The 19,537-nt window shown below is 38.9% G+C and overlaps 1 protein-coding gene across 1 annotated transcript; it reads right to left on the minus strand.

Annotated features, from left to right (window-relative positions):
- Positions 1 to 8,121: 8,121 nt before the first annotated feature.
- LOC107324050 (claudin-8-like) lies at positions 8,122 to 10,556 on the minus strand. The gene has a single exon (XM_015883732.2). It carries the CDS (start codon positions 10,378 to 10,380, stop codon positions 9,712 to 9,714), a length of 669 nt encoding a protein of 222 aa, XP_015739218.1. The 5' UTR covers positions 10,381 to 10,556; the 3' UTR covers positions 8,122 to 9,711.
- Between the last annotated feature and the right edge of the window lie 8,981 nt (positions 10,557 to 19,537).

The following is a 19,537-nucleotide window of genomic DNA, read 5'->3' on the forward strand; positions in this document are numbered from 1 at the left end:
ATAATCAAAGCACTCCAAAAGGTAAATAACTTATTGAGTCTATTGCGGCTGCAGAACAAATAGGGGAGATACCTGCCTTCGAGCTACTGCTTGCCAACAGCATAGATAAGGCATTGTCAGAGACAGAGCACTGCTGGAAGGACACAAAGCAGAAGTGATCATTTAAACTGCAACAAGTCATCAGGAGCAGAGATTTCCTCCAAGTGCTCTGCAGCAAATCAAGAAGAAAAGAGTAGGAATATATACAGAATTACTCAGTCTGTTACTGAAAAGAGCTACTAGTCCTGAACGCTGGGAATTAGTCAGTGTTCCTTTATCCAGCATATTACAAGCCAGGTAGCATTTCTGCATGATCAGTTAGATTTGATGACTAGATAACTCCAGTGAGAGACATGAAACATCTATTTATCTCTTCATCTATATTCTTCAGTTCTTGCTTCATCACTGTGTTATTTAACAAGAACATCCTCTGCTAGACAAACCTGTGTGACTGTGAAAGTACACCCACACTTTCCAGTTTATTAGAATATAGGCTAATACAGGCATAAAAGAAGGGCAGTCTTTTGTGATTTATTTGTGCCTTAAAGAAGCACTTGATAAAATCACTAACAGGAAGCTACTGGTGGGCAGAGTTAGTTATAGCGTGCACTCACATGTACCCACACAGAGCTGCTTTGGGAACTGGCAGCTGGTCAATGTGTAATATGTAAAATGTTGATAATGGCTTTCCAACCCAGACAAAACCTATAGAGTCCAATGAGAAATATCACATCCTCCTGCAGCACCCACAGATATTATTGCAATGTAGTAGTTTTAGTGACTTATGAATAAGCTACTGCATCACTGGTTTGCGTATGTATGTAAATCCCAGACATGAACACATGGATTTTAAATAATTTCTTCTTTTGCTAGCCATTTTGCTGCTACACAATTTCATCTGGTCCATCAGCTTTCCAGCTACCAGTAGAACCTTTGTTAGATCCCTTTAGCTATCTCCTCGTAGGAAAAAGTTTTCTTCCTACACTTTAGGTTTTCATACTAGTAATTCTTCTTCCTAGTTGTCCATTATGAGCATAGCCACGTGGGCTGGTCTTATAGCTGAGAACTAGGTGTTTCTTAGCCTCATTCCCTGCATGGTACATATTGTTGAGGGTGCAGTGAGCTAATGCAGCTGACAGTGTGTGTAAGGAAAATAATCTAAGCCTGGAAGTGCTAACGCTGCTACGCTTCCCTGCTGGTGAAGCTTAGGATCTCATTAGGACATCAGCTGAGACAGGCAAGCAAGAAGTTAGAAAAGGCAAGTATGTTCTTGCATGCATTGCACAACCAGTGCCTTAAATTACCTCCATCTGTAAAATCAGAATCACACACCTTCTCTGCTACAGGGAAATGCATAAATTCTTTTGCATAGTATCTAACAGTGATTCGAAGACACAAAGAAATGAGTGTTAATTTCTAGTGGCCTCACCTTGTCCTTCTTGCATGGCCTAGACAGCCATGTTTCCTTGGACGGCCTCCTCTCATTTACGTTCTTGTAGTGTTCACAAAGTCTGCCTGTTATTTGCTTGGAAACACTACGTACGTGTTGACATTTCAAGAGCAAGTACTGTAATTCTTATTATGGTGCTCCAAATGCCACCAGCGTTGTTTTCCCGCACTCTCTAAACCTTACAGCTTCCCTCCGCTCAGTCATTATCCTTTTAAAATGCATTCTGCCTTTGTTTGTCCTCATCCACTCATAACTACTCCTTCTATCTGTGTCATATATCCTACCCCTCAAGCCCTGTCTTTATTTTAATGCATGTATTTCAGTAAAGTCCAAAGCTTCCTCTTCCAGTTTTGTTAGGAGATGCTTTGTAGAAATAAATTTTTCAGTGCAGCTAATCTGATCACCCGATTTGTCACAAAAAAAGAGTGCAGTGTAATCTAAGAATACATGATTTTCCTGAATAAATTGTGGCATGGGGAATTTGGGGAATTTAAGATTTATGACTTGACAGCAGAGAGACAATATATTAAACATTAATGCTTACAGTAAACATAAAAATAAATATTCAGATGTGTAAATAAAACATGAATGTGGATTTTTCAGCTAAAAAGAGGCAAGAATTTTTTTTATTTTTTTAACAGAAATTCCAGTATATTTTAAGTTGAATTTTGTTTCCAGTTGTTATTAAGATTGATTTATTTAAACTTCCATGTGCATCCCGTGGCTATAAATTGAGTTATTGCCACTGCTAACTGCTGTTGGAAAAGAAAATGCCAATCTGAATTCACTAAACTACATGCACAGTTCCTGCTCTTGTGATTAGCTTGAAAAATCAAATAATTCTGTCATAGAAAAATTTAATGATTGTCTGTCATGAAACGTAAGATCTACCCATAGCTTGAATGTTACATGGGATGTTAAGAATATTTGCAAGAGACAGTGTTTCCTACCCTTTTCCCAGGTCATCTTGCCTTCCCCCACTCAATTACACATCAATTAATCATTTTCCACAGAACTGAAAGAAAAAAGAAAACATTACATAGTAGTACAAAGAGAGTATTTCAGATATTCTAGAATCGTATTAGTGAACAGTTTTTATCTCAGCTGAAGTTTTATTTATTTATCCAGTTAAAAATTTTAAGTTTCTATTTTAATTAAGTTATGTGATGTTTATGTGTTCTAAAAAGCTCAGTTTGTAATAATTTTTCTGCGATGGTACTATTACATCATCAAGTTCTAGATAAATCATAACTTTATGAAAACCCTAAAGCCAGCTCCCCCATTAATTCAGTAACTTTGGTCCAGGCAGCAGATGACTGGTGATGAGAACAGTTTTCCCAGCCTGCATCCATGTTCTCCTTCCAATGGAGAACATCTGGCAGCTTGCACTGCCCATGGTACCCTTTAGCACAGGCTGCTATAAGGGAAATAGCACAGCAATCTGGATGCTGTCTGGATACATACACTCCTCTACTGACAGGACAACATACATCAAAAAATCCCAAAATTTATCTTACAGGGAGGGGTGGATTTGCATCTGTTAATTAGGGAAGTAAGCACACAGCGAGTAAAGCGTACTTGATTATGTTCTCATCATTGGAAAATCTTAATATTTAGCAACATTCACTTTGACAATGACAGAACAGATTGCGTCATCTGGAAACACTTATTAAATAATAGCAAAACAATTCAGTGTATGTAGCCATCTTGTCTCTACTGTGTGTGCTCACATGTGTAAGCAGGAGGAGTTGGTTCCAGAAATGCCAAAGGAGTAAGAACACAGAAATCCAGATTGTGACAGGTGGTATTATGGGAGTTATCCATCTCTATATGAAACTCTAAGCAATAGAGTAAACATCTCCAGTAACGCTGAGAGAAGATCCAAAATAAATAGAAATTTGATGCTTTAAAGTTCTATAGGACATACCACAAACCATTACACTGACTCAAATGTACTTTACCCTCACTCCTCACCTATGAGCGTACAAAACCAACTTGAATGTTTATCTCCAAAATCTTGTATCACAATACCATTTGTTTTAGTAAGAGTTATCATCTCTGACTTCAAAACTTTATTCCACTCTGAAACGTTTTAAGGATATTTTGGCTCAACATGTGAAATGATTTTGGTCTGAAATGATGTGTTGGTACCGTAAGTCCAGCTGAGTCATGGATTTACAAGCAGTGCATTACACAGGAAGGTTCCTGAAGGACAATTTGTCACTCGCAATGCTCAAAGAAAGATTAGCATGTAATTAGCTCCTGGCAGTAGCATGTTTCCAGACTGTGGTATGTCAAACAGATTTTTGGATGGCACGCAAACCAGGTGATGGGTGCGGTGAACCCAACATATAGGAAGTTGCTGTTACTCTTGGCCAGAGATAGCTGTGTGCTTTTTGTTGTCTGCATTAACTAATACTTCATCACCTTGTACACAACCCATAGTAAACTAAGTCTCTTAATCAGCTAACATCATTTCTTGGTAATTACTTATATACTTATTGCATTGTGTTTTCCTGCTTAAAGAGAAATGAACAAAAATAGATTTGGAAAACGTGGGTAAACACTGGTAAGAAGAGGGCTCATCCTAATGTAGCAGCATGGACACATGAAAACCTGGACTGCAGGAGATCTTCAGGCCCCAACATGGAGTCAGTGTTTTAGACGTTATGAACAAGGAATGTCAGGCCCACAACCTCTTCTACTCAGCCATGGCTGGGCTGCTGATGCCCAGGCCAGCTCCTGCCTGCAGTCTTGTCCCCCTCAACAGCAGGAGCTTAGCACCAGGACTAGACTTCCTCATGTCTCTTTTTGCATGGCTGCAGTAGTCACCAGGTGATGTAGTAAATGCCTGCAACAGGCTTATTGGATGTGTGAACAGATGACATGTTGGGCCTTGAAAAATCAGTACTCAGTCTAACCTGTGAAACCTGGCCTCGTTAAAAATATATAGTTAACAGCATATTTTTCTTCAACACGTGGAGTTTCTGCTGCCAATTTTTGCTAAATTCAGGATGAATGTGACAGTATGTGAGGCAATGTTTGTTGGGGTCTAGAGATTATTTTCTATCTCCCAGCACCATCTGGCATTACGGTGGAAACTCTGGATGAATAAACATTGCTTATCATTCTGTCAATCACTCACCCATCAGAAAGAAGCTGAAACGCTAATGTACTCATCATCTTTGTCATTTGGCAATCAGGGACCACTTCACGGTAATTGAGACAAAAATCTCAGATTAAGGCCTGTAGAAGAAATGGACAACAGAGATTTAGCACTATAATGCATTATTCAGTTTGACTGATGCAGGGAACAGAGCTTGATGGATTTGTGGTTTCTATTTTTAAGTATCTTTTTTGCACACAGGTGCTGGAATTGTCAGTTGAATTGCATACATTTCTTGTTGTTATTTAGAAGAAGTGAGATTCTATGGTTTAAATAAAGTAAAAAAGAATATTGATGAGAACTGCATGATAAATTCATTTTTGTAACAGAAACCCAGGTAGTATTTGCTTGTTACTGGGACAATGGTTGTAGGACAAACAGTGTTCAGTTCAACATCCCAAGGCAATTCTGTCAGTTCCCTCCTCAGAGCACAGAGCTGCCTCCAGATTCTCAGGCTCCTCTTCCCCTGTCACAGCAGCAATCACTGCAGCTTGAGCAGTGAGTTCTCCTGGATAACAGACAAACCCAGAGTCCTTGATTAAAATGACACCTCTTCCTAAAACTCATCTCACCAGCAAGATCTGTTCTGGTTTGTAGGGTGCTTATGAAGGTGGTATTTTGAAGAGGAATGTCACTGCAGCAGCACACACATGCCGCTGGCCTCCCTGCTTGAACTGGGTGCTATCAGTGAGAGCACAGTAAAGTTTACTTTTCCATAATGCCTCAAAATTTCACACTATTCAGGTGATGATATTTTTAACTGAAAAGATTTTTAGGAGGAACAGGCAAATGGCTGGATAAAAGAACAAAAAGCCCAATGGAAACAACAGCTCACTTGTTTTCAAAGGAGTAGAACGGATAAGATCCTAAGGTAGCCTTTTGTATTCTGTTTTTCTTCTGGTACAAACAGTTAGGCTTTATGAAGTATTTTCCCTTCTCCATTTTGTCGTTTAGAAAATGATGCCGTTGGTTGTATTGTCACTGAGGACACAACTGTGTCCTTCCACCTGATACTTGGAACTGAGCAGACTTTCTGGTGCTGACTCTGCAGGGGCATGTGGCTTGCTAGCAGTGCTGTCACAACCCCTCCCCTAGCCAGCTCTGCTCCTTGATGTTGCAGAAAATGAAATCTTTGTGCTTTGAAATACTTTTGGTTTGTCCTCACTGACAGCAGGAGCATTTTCTGCAAGGGGCAACTGAACACAATAAGCACTGTCACAGATCTTTTTGGCAGAACACGTCTTATTTATCAGGGTATTTCTTGTTTTCTTTTGCTTTTTGTAGTCATAAAATGTCACTTGAGTCTTACTTGCACTCTGAAACTCAAATTACAGTGGCAAAGTGTGTAAGACAGAGAACATTCCTGTAATAGAGAGAAAGGAGAGCAATTATTTACTTGGTTGGGTCAGCTCTGTCCCGGTTTTTAAAGATCATATAGGAATCCCCTGAAAAGACCTTTGTGCCTTTTTCAAAAGGACAGATTTAGTCAATCAGAGGGATGCAATCAAGATTCTATTTCTGACTTTGTGAGCATTGTTAATATTCAGAGAAGTTCACAACATTTTTTAACATAAATTTGTGTAGTGATAGTATTCCTCCCATAGAGGACTGTCTCTGCGTATCAGGAAAGATGACTGCATGCATTCATTTGTCTCAAACCCCGTTCAATTCATCCTTCTGTTGTAATGAAATGTTTTGCTAAGCCATCATTTTTGCTATAAATATGTTCTTTTGGCTGCATCTTTAGTCATGGATTACTTCCTGCACAACCTTTTCCTCTCAGAGATGAATATACATTTTGGGACCAGCTTTTGAAATATTGACTCGCTTCAGGAAACTTCTTGTAAGCAAGACTTGGAAGCCAACACTAAATCAGTTTTGTGTATTTTATTTCCCAAGGAATCAGACCTACTTTGTTTATTATATATCAAACCTAAAGCGTAATGTAAAAAACGAGACTGAATCAGAAGAGGACATTGTAAAAATCCTGAATCTATCTTTCTTTCTCTTCCAATGGAGAAATACATTCATTCACTTTAATACAGTAATAAAGTACTACGATACAAAGATATAAAAAAAGAAAAAAAGAAAAAAAGAAATCTCAAGGGCTCACACATTTCAAAAACATAGAAAAATCTCAGCTATTCACTTATATTTCCAAAGCAATTTTGCCTTGTGATCTCAAAATATTAAAATATATGATAGCATCAGGATATTCAAGTAAATGTTTTAAGCACAATTTTTAATTACCTGTTATTAACAAATACATCAAGTGTGAAGTTTCTGACAGTTGTGCCTAAAGGAATGTGAACATAGTACCACTGAAGCAAGTTTACTGCCTCCACTCCTTAATGAAAGTAGAGCTCCAGCACACAAACACCTGACACAGTAGTTTACTAGTCCCCAATCTACCCATAGTAGTTGATGCTCACATGCTAGGCCTGGAAAGTCTTTCTTTTCATTCTCAAACCTCTAAACTTCACATTCCAACTACTTCTGAACATCGTAGGTTTTGAACAGAGGAAAAGGAAGAATTAAAAATGGTGACTCCCTTAATACATTCAAATGAACCCATAGAGTTTACTCAGCCTTATGTGCACCTCACATACAGAGGTATAATATTCAGTAATCATCTTAATGGTGTTACCTACACCATCATACCCTAAAAAGGAATTTTTATTCTGTTCAAAGGCAGAAGATTAAACACAAGAACCTCTTGCGGACTCACATCTCCTGACAATTCACTCCTGCACCAAATTTTAGTGCCACAAGCTCTTAAACATATGTGAGTGAGTGTAAGGCGCTAAATCACATCACTGGAAATTGCAGTTTGTGTCAATAAAACCCTACACATCCAAACAGTGGCCCAGTCTGTCCTTACAGTTGAACTCAGGATCAGATTCCAAATTTCAACACAAGCACATTGTTGTCTGTCTGAGCTCATCTTCGGATGAACTGGTAAAAGAGGAGGATGGAGTAATGTGCAACTATCAGATGTTAATGCTAGATGTGAAAAGCGTAGGTTTTCTTTCAAATCAGTCCAAAATACTCAAATAAAGCAGTTTTATCTTTAAACTATTTGAAACTGAAGTTATTGCTGTAAATGACACACCCAGTTCAAATTTGATTTCCAGATCAACCTTCTGATAGTAAAGCATTTACGATCCCTTAATTAAAGTTATAGAAAGCTGCACTTAATTACTTCTTAAGCACTTCTATCTGCATAAAGTTGCATTACATTGCATACATCATTATTTAAATCCATTACCTACACATAAATACGCATCACATTTGCATTGCAAATGTCTTCATCCTCTGCTGGGTTAATCACAAATGTCATATCGAAATCAATCCAAAAACTTCTGGCTTACTAATCAAATATTTATTAAAATAAATATGTATTATATGATACACATACAATAAAATAATAGATGAAGGTCTTCCGGGTAGTATAAATTATAATCAAATTTAAGAAAACAATTCCATTGAAATAACTTGTCTGGTCCAGAGAGAGCTGTTGTTAAAGATATTGTGCATCCGCCATTAGACAACATAAGAAAATATATTTTAGTACTAGAAAATCTATGCAGAAATGTCACCTTAAAGACTCATTTGGAATTAATAAGTGCTAATTTGACTTCTCAAGAGATGAGCAGAGCGCTTTAAACCTCTTTCTTAGTAACAAGAAATTCCCACCAAAAGCTCTGAGCTGGTTGTCTTAAGTGTAAATGAGCATTAGCTAACATATGTAATACATATCCACGTTTGGCCACATGGTTTCATTTAGGTTCATCTGAAGTCAAATTTATAAAAGGCTTTTTAAATTAAATGTAGCTTTCCATGTTCTTCAAATTGAACCATCAAACAATTATATAGAGGCATTGCTCTGTACAACTTGAAAAGTCATTTTCAGATACCAGTAAAAGATACAGGAAAGGATCAAACTGTGCTATGAAATATCAATGAAATGGTACCATCTGTTACTACTACCAAGGAAAAATGTTTTTAAATGGAACTCCCCTGGTCACTTATCAGTATATACCCACTTTTAAAAGCAGATTCCAAATTTTCATCTGTGAGAAAGCACAACTAAAAATACTGTTGGATTCCACACAATGGACAGATAGAAATCATGTTACTCAGATCACATTTTAAGTCTTGTAAATATAAAGCAGTCAGGACAACATCAGGATGTGGTTTTTGCAGGTATAAGATGTAGGCAGGAACTCTTGATCTTCCAGTGTGCAAGTGAGGATTGAGCATTTTCATTTGCCTGGCTTCTTTAATTACACTTGACATAATCACAGTGCTTTAAAGTGCATGAAGACAGATAGTCTGTCCTGCATTTTATAGTAGAGAAAAACCCTTTAAAGATGGGATATACCAGGCAACGGAAAGTTAATACATTCATGACAAAGTCTGGTGAAGTGAATACAAATTTTATTATTCCATGAGATGAATTCTGTGCCCTGCAAAAGATGTAGGAAGGATACATCAGCTCCATAATAGTCTGTGAAACCCACAGTCAATCAAAGATCTCTGACAAGGGAGCATGAACTTTTGTGTGCTAGTACTGGAAATAAGATTACTGAAGCTTTTCCATTAATGCAGTGAGTTTTTCCACCACTCTGCCAAATCCATGCTTCTCATCACAAAGACTTTACCTTAGAGTAAAATGCACTACTCCCTTTGACTGTCATGGTCTTAGTGGAGGGCAATGGTACTATTGCACAGCAGCTGCCTGCCTTCCAGCCCAACCATACTGTTAGTCTTCCACAAGGGTTTCCTGGCAGCTGTTGTTTCTTTCCATGCCAGTTTTCTTTCCCATAAAATGGTGAGATTTTTCTATTGAGGTCTAACATAATGTCCATGTAATAACATTTCCTACGAACATGTCAGAGAGCAAATAAGTGTATCAGTAGTAAGTAGCGAATGAAAAAAAATAAAAAAATAAAAAAAAAAAAATTGTTCATCTATTACAGACTCACAGTTTTATTAGGCAATGCAGTCAATTGGGATGTATCAACATAGTAAGTAGAAAGAGTCCATGTAGCCACTACACATATGCCTGCATGCTTAGCAATGGCCCTCCTGCCGTGACAGGTTTGTACAATCTGTGATGAGGAAGTGAAGGATACCTAGATTTTGGGGATGTACCAGCCCAGCACCAGAAGCTACAGTACATTGCACCCGCAACAACTAGAAGTGCAGCGCTCACCCAGCCCACATAGAGAGCAGCTCCTAGTTCTCGTTTCAGTGGTGTAGGGACTTTTGGATCGTAGAAGTCATGAATGATGCCACCACCAGTCCATGACACAGGGATCAGAACAAGGACGCCTGTCAGCAGAAAGGCAACTCCAGCTGCCAATATGAAGATACTGATGCCCTGGGGATCCTCCTTGGTCCAGTGAGTGTTCTTCACACCAACAACAGCCATCAAAAAGGCAGTGATTGAGAGGAGCACAGCAGTGCACATGAGGGCTCTGAACGCCTCTAAGGGTGGGGGAAGAGCCAGGATAGAGTCGTAGAACTTGCACTGTAGCCTGATGCCCATCTGGCTGATGCAGTCCATCCACAGTCCTTCCCAGACAGTCTCAAAAACCACGATGTTACTGTCAATGTGGGCAGAAACTCTCCACTGTGGCATAGCTGTAGCTGCCAAAGTCCCAACCATGCCCACACCTCCAAATATTAGACCAATCATTTGTAATGCGCAGCAAGCCATGCTTCTCCTGAAAAAGGCACCTTAAGCAAGGAGGCCTAGTAAGTCTTCCAAAATCACTCTTTCACTGAAGAAATATGAAGCACAGGAGAGAATACTTTCTCCTGTTGATTCCTCATATGGTGAGATGCTGATTTTTTTCCGAAGAAGCTCTCTTCAGTAGGAGGTTCAGACAGGTGGAAATCTATTTCTGACTGGCTAAAAGAACCTGCTATTTATTTGCTTTGAAATCCTCTTTGACTGGAACACCTACCCATCAAGCCTAACGAGTTTCCAGCCAATGGAACACTAGGGAGGGGTTAATTTTACTGCTGCTGATGCGTATTGTGTCAGTAGTGATTTTATAATTAAGTAAGTGCCAGGGATTCACTTAAAAGCAACCCATTGCAGGGCTAATAATTTCTTAACTGCAAGATTGCAGCTATGTTGAAATTCAGTGCAGAAAGTTTGAACTTGCCTCTTCAAATATTATGTAAAATAGATCATTACAGTTGTCCTTATGACAGAAGTTAAACTTCAAGTGGGGCTTACTTTCAAAGTACTATAGCCCTGGGAAAACATCTGATGTATTTTTTTTAATCTAGCTGGGAGTTACTTGGTATAGTTCTTTAATGCAGATTCCTTATTTTGAACAAACACAAAAGTATAATCACAGTATTAGGCAGGTACAGGAAAGTCAAGTAATCCAATCAACATCAAAGTTTTACTCTACCAGCTGCATAATTCACAAGTATGACAAAATACCTGACAGAGTTTCACAGCTTCTTCTTTTGAATCCAAGAGTAAGGTCACTATCAGGAAATGAACCTCTATCTGGATAACTCTATGTTAGGATAGCATTAGGATAGTATCATATATTTTCTATTCTAATTGTCTTCTCCAAGTAATAAGTGTACAATTCAAAAAGGTTGAACTTTTCTTTCAGCATAAAATGCACCTTGAAAGAAGTCAGTGATCCCTCCCACAAAGCATTTATCTTAGCTTGCACAGATAGATACAAGCCTGGACAAAAATATATGCTGTAGACTAATTTGCCTTGGGCAAGTTAGAAATAACTTCTCTATTATGTAGTTGGGTTTTTTTTTACTTTCTTCTCCTTACCTTGAGATAATAATATATGATGACATCTGAGTATTGTTAAAATAGAGGTATTTCTGATTACTCCAACTCTTTGAACCAATGTTAAATATGTTAAAACAGTTCAGCTAAAGACAATGAAGTCCTCTAAAAGTTTTGTCCAAGAGTTTTAGATTGCTTGCATGTTGCTGTGTTATGAGCTGTGTGTGTTCAGAAATATCAAACATTGTCCTTGATGGTATTAATTTAGTTACAGCCTTAGGTGTCCAAAGAATATATTCAAAGCAAAGGGAAAAGTGAATCTAAACCCTTTACATCCCACAACATCCCTTTCTTCCTACAATAACTAACTGTAAGGAAGAACTGTCAGGTAGCACAAGTTGTATAATATAATATTGCATGTTCATGTGAAAATACTCCTAACATCTCTGAGTAATTCATTTTTATCTTCCGTGTTTGACACAGGGAATTTGGGAGAAAAAATGTCTGCATCTAAGATGTCAAAAGTAACCATTAGAAATCAAATATGTTCTTGAATTTGTTTTTATAAATACCGCATTGCTCTTTTTTATCTTGTGTTGAAGAAACAGTAAGGGATTTTGACTGACACTGAGATTAAATCCAAAGTCATAGGTGCATACAGGTCTAGAAGAAACTCCTCTATCTGGCAAGAGAATATTTACTTAGAAGCAGACTGACTGAATACAAGACCTGTGCTATATAATTTGAGTCCGGTTCCCTTTCAGCTTGTAGAGTATTTTAACCTCTAAGTTATCAAGACTGTGTTTTGACTTGTTATTTTGATGTAAAAAAAAAAAAAAAAAAAAAAAAAAAGAAAAAAAAAAAGAAAGGAAAAAAAAAAGGAAAAAAAAAAAAGAAGAAAAGAAAAAGGTCTTATGGAAAAAACTGGAGAACTGAACTGACTTTTCCTAACGCCCCAAAGCTGGTTATCTGACTGCCTTATCTATAGCAGGATTTCTCTGAAATCTTTCTTTCTTACATGACTCTGGGAGGATCAGCCATTGAGGTCATGCATAAAATTACACTTTGAGACAGTCAAAATATGGTTTGCATAGGAAATAAATCATAGACTTGTAAAGCATAGGATGGCTTGGGTTGGAAGGAATCTCAAAGACCATGAAGTTCCTACTCCCTCATTCTCAAAAAATACTATTAAAGTGCATAACGTGTCTGTGTAGCAATACATCCGGGGAGTGCTAAACTGTTGAGTGGCTTTTTTGATGTCTAATTGGAAGTAGTACCTATGGTGAGTGACAGCTGGATGTAGGTGTCAGGAACACCCAGGCTACAATGCTGCATGTATTGCCAGAATGGTTCTTGTTACTGAGGGGAAGGAAGCAGGAAAGGAAAACTTATAATTGGTGGTTCTGAAATCTGAAGACAAATCAGAAATAAAAAATGAGCCTCAAGGGACAGGCTGAAAAAAAAAAAATCCAGAGAATAATAACACTATATTGGAAACACACGAGGACTGGTAAAACTACTCAGCCTGTTAAATGACAAGGAGTGCCTGGATCTGCTGATCACTGGAATATTTGTCCATGTTTGATTAGCCTGGAGGGAGCTCTTACTTGCGTACCCTAGAGAACTGTATCTCTATTTAAAGGCTCATCCTGCCTCTAAGTAAGAAACTCTTACTTGAATGTGTTACTTCAAAATCACTCTGAACAGCAGACATCTCTTGAGGTAGAAATTAAATGTGTATGTGTATGGTGGGTATGGCAGATTCAGTGGCACTAGTGTCAGATGAACAGAAACAAAAGGAAAATCCCATTTCCACCTGTCTAGACTTTAAAAGTCTCTCCCCTCTCTGTGCATCATCTGTGTATTTCTTTTATGTATCATCATCTTTCTGTTATGCTCTTGGCATTCATACTTGCCTCAAGATGAGAACACCAGTTCTTATGCAAACATGCATATCCCAAGATTGCATATCCCTTCAAAGTAGAAAATAGACGAAAAAGGAAGCATGTAGACTTTAGATTTAATCTTTTCCTGGATCTTTGTTCATATTTACATCTTCTCCTCCCTTTAAATCAGGAAGTTCATTTGAATTCTTTCCTGGGGGAGTACCTTCCATTCCTCCCTAGCTTTTACAATGCTGATGCCACCTGAAATGGAGGAAGTAGAGCATTTCCAGTCCAGTAGATTAACAGAACCTGTCAATGATCCCCAGCACTTAATTAATTGTAGGCATCAATAATGTAAGCGCTTCATTGCCTCCCAGAAAGGTTTTCTTCCTCTTTGTAGTTCTTCTATGTGCATTGAATCTTATAATCCTGATACCTGCTTAAACAACTCTGTATAGTGCATATATTATATGTTATATATATAAATATGTTATTCTTGTCTACAGGTGCAGCTATAATGTACATAGTTCATTAAGAGTTCAGGTCAAGAATAGATAGGTTTGTTATGCTACAAGCTGATGAACTTAATCCAAGATTCAGCAACGTTTCTGAAACAGGTTAATGGATAGATGTATCTAAAGCACACTTCAGTGATTACTGAGAGTTATAGATAAGGCCACACTAATCTCACTCATCCCATACAAGAAAAATCTCCATTGAGTGTACAACAAATAGTTAGAACATCTGTTTTGGAAATTCCGATGGAATCACACTTAAGGTAGAGGTTCTATTACTTTCTATGGTATTTTGATTCACTACTGTATTTTAAGACTACTGGAGAAGTAATAGTTGCTTTGCTTCAGTTTTAATGTAATGGACATAAGGCAATAGAGCCCTTCCAATAAGTGCTCACTTTAATAATGCTGCCTGCACATACATTAAAAGCTGAAGGCTCATCATGTTTCCACTCTCATCAAGAGTGACATGTTTTGCAGTGAGAGAAGCATCTGATCGCTGTAGCTTGGGGAGGGATTTCCTCCAGACATATGACCGGCTCTGTACTTGGAGTGCCAACCTCTATCTCTAGCTTTGAGGCACCCCATGACTGACAGCTGAACTGGGGAAAAAAAAAAAAAAAAAAAAAGCCACCAAAAACCCTGTTTGTTTTTGTTCATCTTCCTCAGCATGCCTGAAACTCACAGCCTGGCAGAATTGCCAAAATCTTGATGATATTCTGTGTCTGAGGAAGCCTGACTCCTAGACACAGAATGAACTTGAGTTCTGTATAATAAAACCTTTCAGTAATAAAATATTAAATACCCCTTTGAGTATTTAATCCATCTAAACTGCTCCAGGCTTTACAAGGTATTTGTCACCTCAATGGTTATGTGCATGGAGCAGCCATCCTGGGAGAAATAGAGCATGCCAGAAAATATGCAATCATTCTGTGCTACGTAATGACAGGACCTCAAAGCTATCCTCTAGAAAATATCTGGGGGGCATTTTATTGTTTAGTCGACATCAAACTGTTGGAAATATAACAGTGGCAAATTCCCAAGGTAGTATTGATTGTTTTCATAAGGGTTAGCAGCAGGGTGTATAGTTAGGCTATTGCTTGATGCAGCACAGGGGACCTCCTTTATTTAAATGATTTACTTCAGTGGAATAAAAGAGAAGTACAATTTATATTGTGGCAGTGATGGCCAAAAGAGAGATGAGAAGTGAGGCCTGTAGAAAGAGGTAGTAGCTTTTATGAGACTACATGATACTATTACAAACATGCTCACAGGTTAGAATCCCAAGAAAGTTTGCTTTTGGAGCACAGCACAATCCATCTTTGAACTGGGTTTCCAATAACTAATTGATGCAGCAAAGTAAACAAGTCTCAAACTTTTAAAAATAGGACTTTTTGTTCCATATTCTTCCATTCTGATTCAGGCTTCTCCCTGAGCAGTGTATATAATATAGCCCTCGCATGTGTATATAATCCTCACTTTTTGCACTCTCAAAAACCCAACCTCTGGAATGTAAATAAGTACATTATTAATTTCCACTTCACAAAGCAAACCCTATCACAAGTTCCACCACAGTGTCCCTGTAAAGTGACAGCTCACTGCCTGCAAGGGGTGGTAAAGGGAAGGGAAGGGAAGGGAAGGGAAGGGAAGGGAAGGGAAGGGAAGGGAAGGGAAGGGAAGGGAAGGGAAGGGAAGGGAAGGGAAGGGAAGGGAAGGACCACTGTCAATGAGGTGAAAATATCTGGAGCACTGCAGGCACTCTATTCATCTCTTCCAGATCACATTCTTCCTTATTAATCAGAATGAACAGCCTAAAGGCAGGAATGTGGATGAGGTTTCAAAATTCCTTTGGAAGTGTCTGGAATGTGGGTCCCATGGGAGAGAAAAAGACAGACCTGTAGAATGTAGGTCCATGCTCAACTGGATGAATTGCTTCACAGAGAAGGTATTCGGTAGAACAGAAGACGAGAAAAATTAACCAGCAAAGAAAATATATCAAAAAGGACAGAAAATTCAAGGGGAAAATGAAACTCAACTCAATAAAATCAATCCAGGTAAGGCTTTACAAAAAGTAAAAGAAAAAGGTGCTATGGACATACAAGCTGAACAGCAAAATAAGAGACCCGCTAGGGTGTATGAGTCTAAGAAATGTATTTAGATTCTCTTTGAATTTAGGCAACACAGTAAGGACATAGAATGAGAACATAACAGGACTGTACTGTATCCAAGGTAGGTAAAACATTTCAAATCTTTATGAGCATAAACTGAAGAAAGACAGTAATTTCCACTGAAGGAAATTCAATGTGTGCAGTTCCAAATATGATAGCTAGGACTGTCAGTGTATGTGTCAAATCAGGAGTGATTTTGTGTGTCTGGAGAACAGTGAAACAAATGCAGTGAGTGGGGAGGTGGAAAACCCTGTGCAAAACTAGACATCCATTAGCCAGAATGTAATTGAATGATATGATTTAAAATCCATTAAGAAAAAAAAAGAAAAAAAAAAGAAAAAGAAAAAGTATCTGGAAGTAAATAGACGATTAAATAAAATATGGGACAGACTTAGCAAAAATAGATTCATTATTGTTTGATAACATTTTCTATGAAATAGAAGTTGAGAAAATCTAATCCATTTGGATCTTATTAAAGCGTCTGACACAGTAGTGGGAAATTAACAGAGACACTGAAGGATTGGAAGAATAAAATTAATGTAATATGTATAGAGAAGCTACCAGTGAGTAAAACAACAAAAGGATATGTTGGAAGAACTGCCGCATTTCTATTTCTGAATGCTGCCTTCTGTTACTGGTAGAGCCAAGGATTTCTCTAGGGTGTCATCTTATTACCCTCAGGTATCTGGCAGTAAAAGAGGAACTGCAGTAGGAAATTAGCATTCGACTCTGAGTTGGTCAATGTACTGTCAGTAATTAAGTCCCTCAACACAGGAAAGCTGGTGATATTGAGGCCTAAAATAACAGAACTGAAATGCATTTAATATATTCAAATATAGTATTGGGTTTTTTTTGTTTGTTTGTTTGGTCAACAATCTACTTATGATAACCTGCAATAATTGTATTCACTGAGTTCAACAGTGACAAAGCTTCCTCTGGGACGCTTCATCCAGTTTTGGCCATCAAACTTATAGAAAGAGATGGAGCAGCCAAAACTAAGCAGATAAACAAGAATGAGGAGAGATTTCACATATGTGCCAGTGAAGAGAGTTAGAGATCATTAAGTTAAGCAAGAGAAGGTCAAGCGGTCAGACAGTCCTGAAAGATGGAATAGTCAGTCTGCCTGCTTTAGAGGAAAGCAGTAGTCTGTTTTACTTGCTTTCTGCTGCTGGGATAAAAAATAATGGAGTAGCCCTAACCTTCAGTGGGAAGATTTTATTTAAACTTCATGAAAACTTTTTAAAATGAAAATGATAACTGATAGATTGCTAAAGACTCAGCAGTGTAACTACCTCTAGACTTTTGATTGCATAAACATATTAGGTAACAATTTTGGCAGGGTTATTTACTGAGAAGAGCAATGGGCTAGTTTATTGCTGTCTCTTGTTTCACATATATATGGGCCTCTCCTCACTAATGGAAGGAACTAATGGTGCTAATGGGACACTCAGTTGTACCCAGGTAAACTAGTTGGTTAGTAAGCCTTCTGATTCTTCAAGCAACAAATATTTAGCACTGCCATGGGGCAATGGGCAGAAACTTAACACAGGAAGTTCCATACAAACACAAGGAAGAGCTTATTTACTGTGAGAGTGACAGAGCACTGGAACAGGTGGCCCAGAGTGGTGGTGGGATCTCCTTCTCTGGAGACATTCAAGACCTTCCTGGATGCTTTCCTGTGTGACCTGCTGTAAGGAACTGTTTTAGCACGGGTGTTCATCTCCAGAGGTCCCTTCCAACTCATACAATTCTATGATTCTGTGATTCTGTGAAGACTTATCAGAAAGATGTTGTGGTCACCAGCTCCACAGGGCAGTGGGATGAGTGGGGAAGCATCATGGTGTGCAAGGCAGTTGGCTAGTTTCACCAGGTGAAAGCTTCATGGTGGAGACATGGGGAAAGCCCAAGTGCTGTAAGCATCCAGACTGCAAAATGATGGAGGAATTGATAGAAGCGTTTAGTTTAGGTGCTCAGTTCTGCTCAGAAATACAATACTGTGGTAGTGAAAGACATCTGCAAGGACTGCAGCTACCTGCTAGAGTTGCCTACACTGCCCTTCCTCCAGCTCAGCAGGAAGGGAGAGCTGTGCATCATGTCTCATGCTTAGAAATCTTGCTGTATTTGCTGTGTGGAGTCTAAGAACAACCCTTGGTGAAGGTCTCAAATCCCAGATAAAGGTGCTCTGAGCACTAGAGACTGGAAATGGGGACATTAACCTCCAAGCATCATTGTTTGCTGACACTGGCCTTCTGCTGTTGTGTAGGCACCTGCATCTGGTGGTGGCAGTCGCAGGTGTCCATGATGACACAGGAAGGCCATTTAAACATTTCACTAATGAGCATTCTTGGCTGTAAGGCCTAGGATTATGTGGTCTCTCCTACTCTATCCAGGTCAAGGGAGGTGATTCTCATCATCTACTCTACTCTCATGAGACCCCACCCATAGTACTACATTCAGTTCTGCAGCCCCCAACACAAGAAGGACATGGTGCAGTTGGAACAGGTTCAGAGGAGGGCCACAAAGATGACCAGAGAGCTGGAGCACTTCCCTTATGGAGAAGCTGAGGGAGCTTGGGCTCTTCAGCCTGGAGAAGAGAAGACTCTGGAGGAACCTTAAAGTGGTACAAAATCCATGATATGCAGCAGGCCTTATTAGATATGCAGGTGTGTGATAACCTCATGTTTCGGGTGATTTTTTCTCATTTAAAGATGTGAGACCACTCAAGACAAGAGCTCAGTTGCATCCAGGCCCTCCTGAAATGATGGCTCTGCAGCCACCTGGGTGCTCAGAACTTCACTGCCTAGCACTAGTGAGAGCAGTGCCTAGAAGTGCAGGCAGCAGCTCTGACCTCCAGTCCTTCACAACAGTTGCATCAACAGTAGGAGAATTTCCAAAGAGGCCCATTAGAAATGAAAGCCCAGTTGCTGAATGACAGAGCAGTGATTGAAATCTTGAGCCTTCACCCACCTGAGGTTTAACAGAGCGTTACTCCCCTCTGGCCTGCAAGTTGTGCAGTCATTGCCACTGCAGAGAGGACACCTGGTGGACCTGGCAAGGCTCCACATCCATTTCACAATGCAAGAATGCAATTGCCTCAAGGGCAGGATAGGCTGCTAGCCTGTCCTTTCATTTGTGGAGGTAAAGTTCCTTATTTCCCAAATAAATTCCCTTGTTTGTAAGCAAAAACATGAATTACAAGTTTCAGGATTCAGTATTTGGAATATGATAGTTGCAGGCAGTGGACTAGTTCTGGGATATTAATGCTTCATGTTGGCACCCTCTTCTCAGACCTCTCAGGACTCACTCAATGCATAGATCTGAGGGATGTGAGCTCTATTTAAAAGTGAAGCTTTAATTTCAGTGCTCTTGAATATATGGTATGCAGGTAAGGTATAATTCAAAGGAAATGGTCGGAGGTACACTAAGGCAGATATGTGTCCTAGTAAGGTGGATATTTTGCAGCCAATATAGGATTGTTATTATGAAATCTTTCAGTTTCTTACTCACAGTTCATCAGATCAGTGTTTCT

This window comes from Coturnix japonica, chromosome 1 (assembly GCF_001577835.2).
Source record: "Coturnix japonica isolate 7356 chromosome 1, Coturnix japonica 2.1, whole genome shotgun sequence".
Taxonomy (NCBI): domain Eukaryota; kingdom Metazoa; phylum Chordata; class Aves; order Galliformes; family Phasianidae; genus Coturnix; species Coturnix japonica.

Coding starts and splice junctions, on each gene's coding strand:
- LOC107324050 (XM_015883732.2), bottom strand. CDS start 10,380: ATGGCTTGCTGCGCATTACAAATGATTGGTCTAATATTTGGAGGTGTG.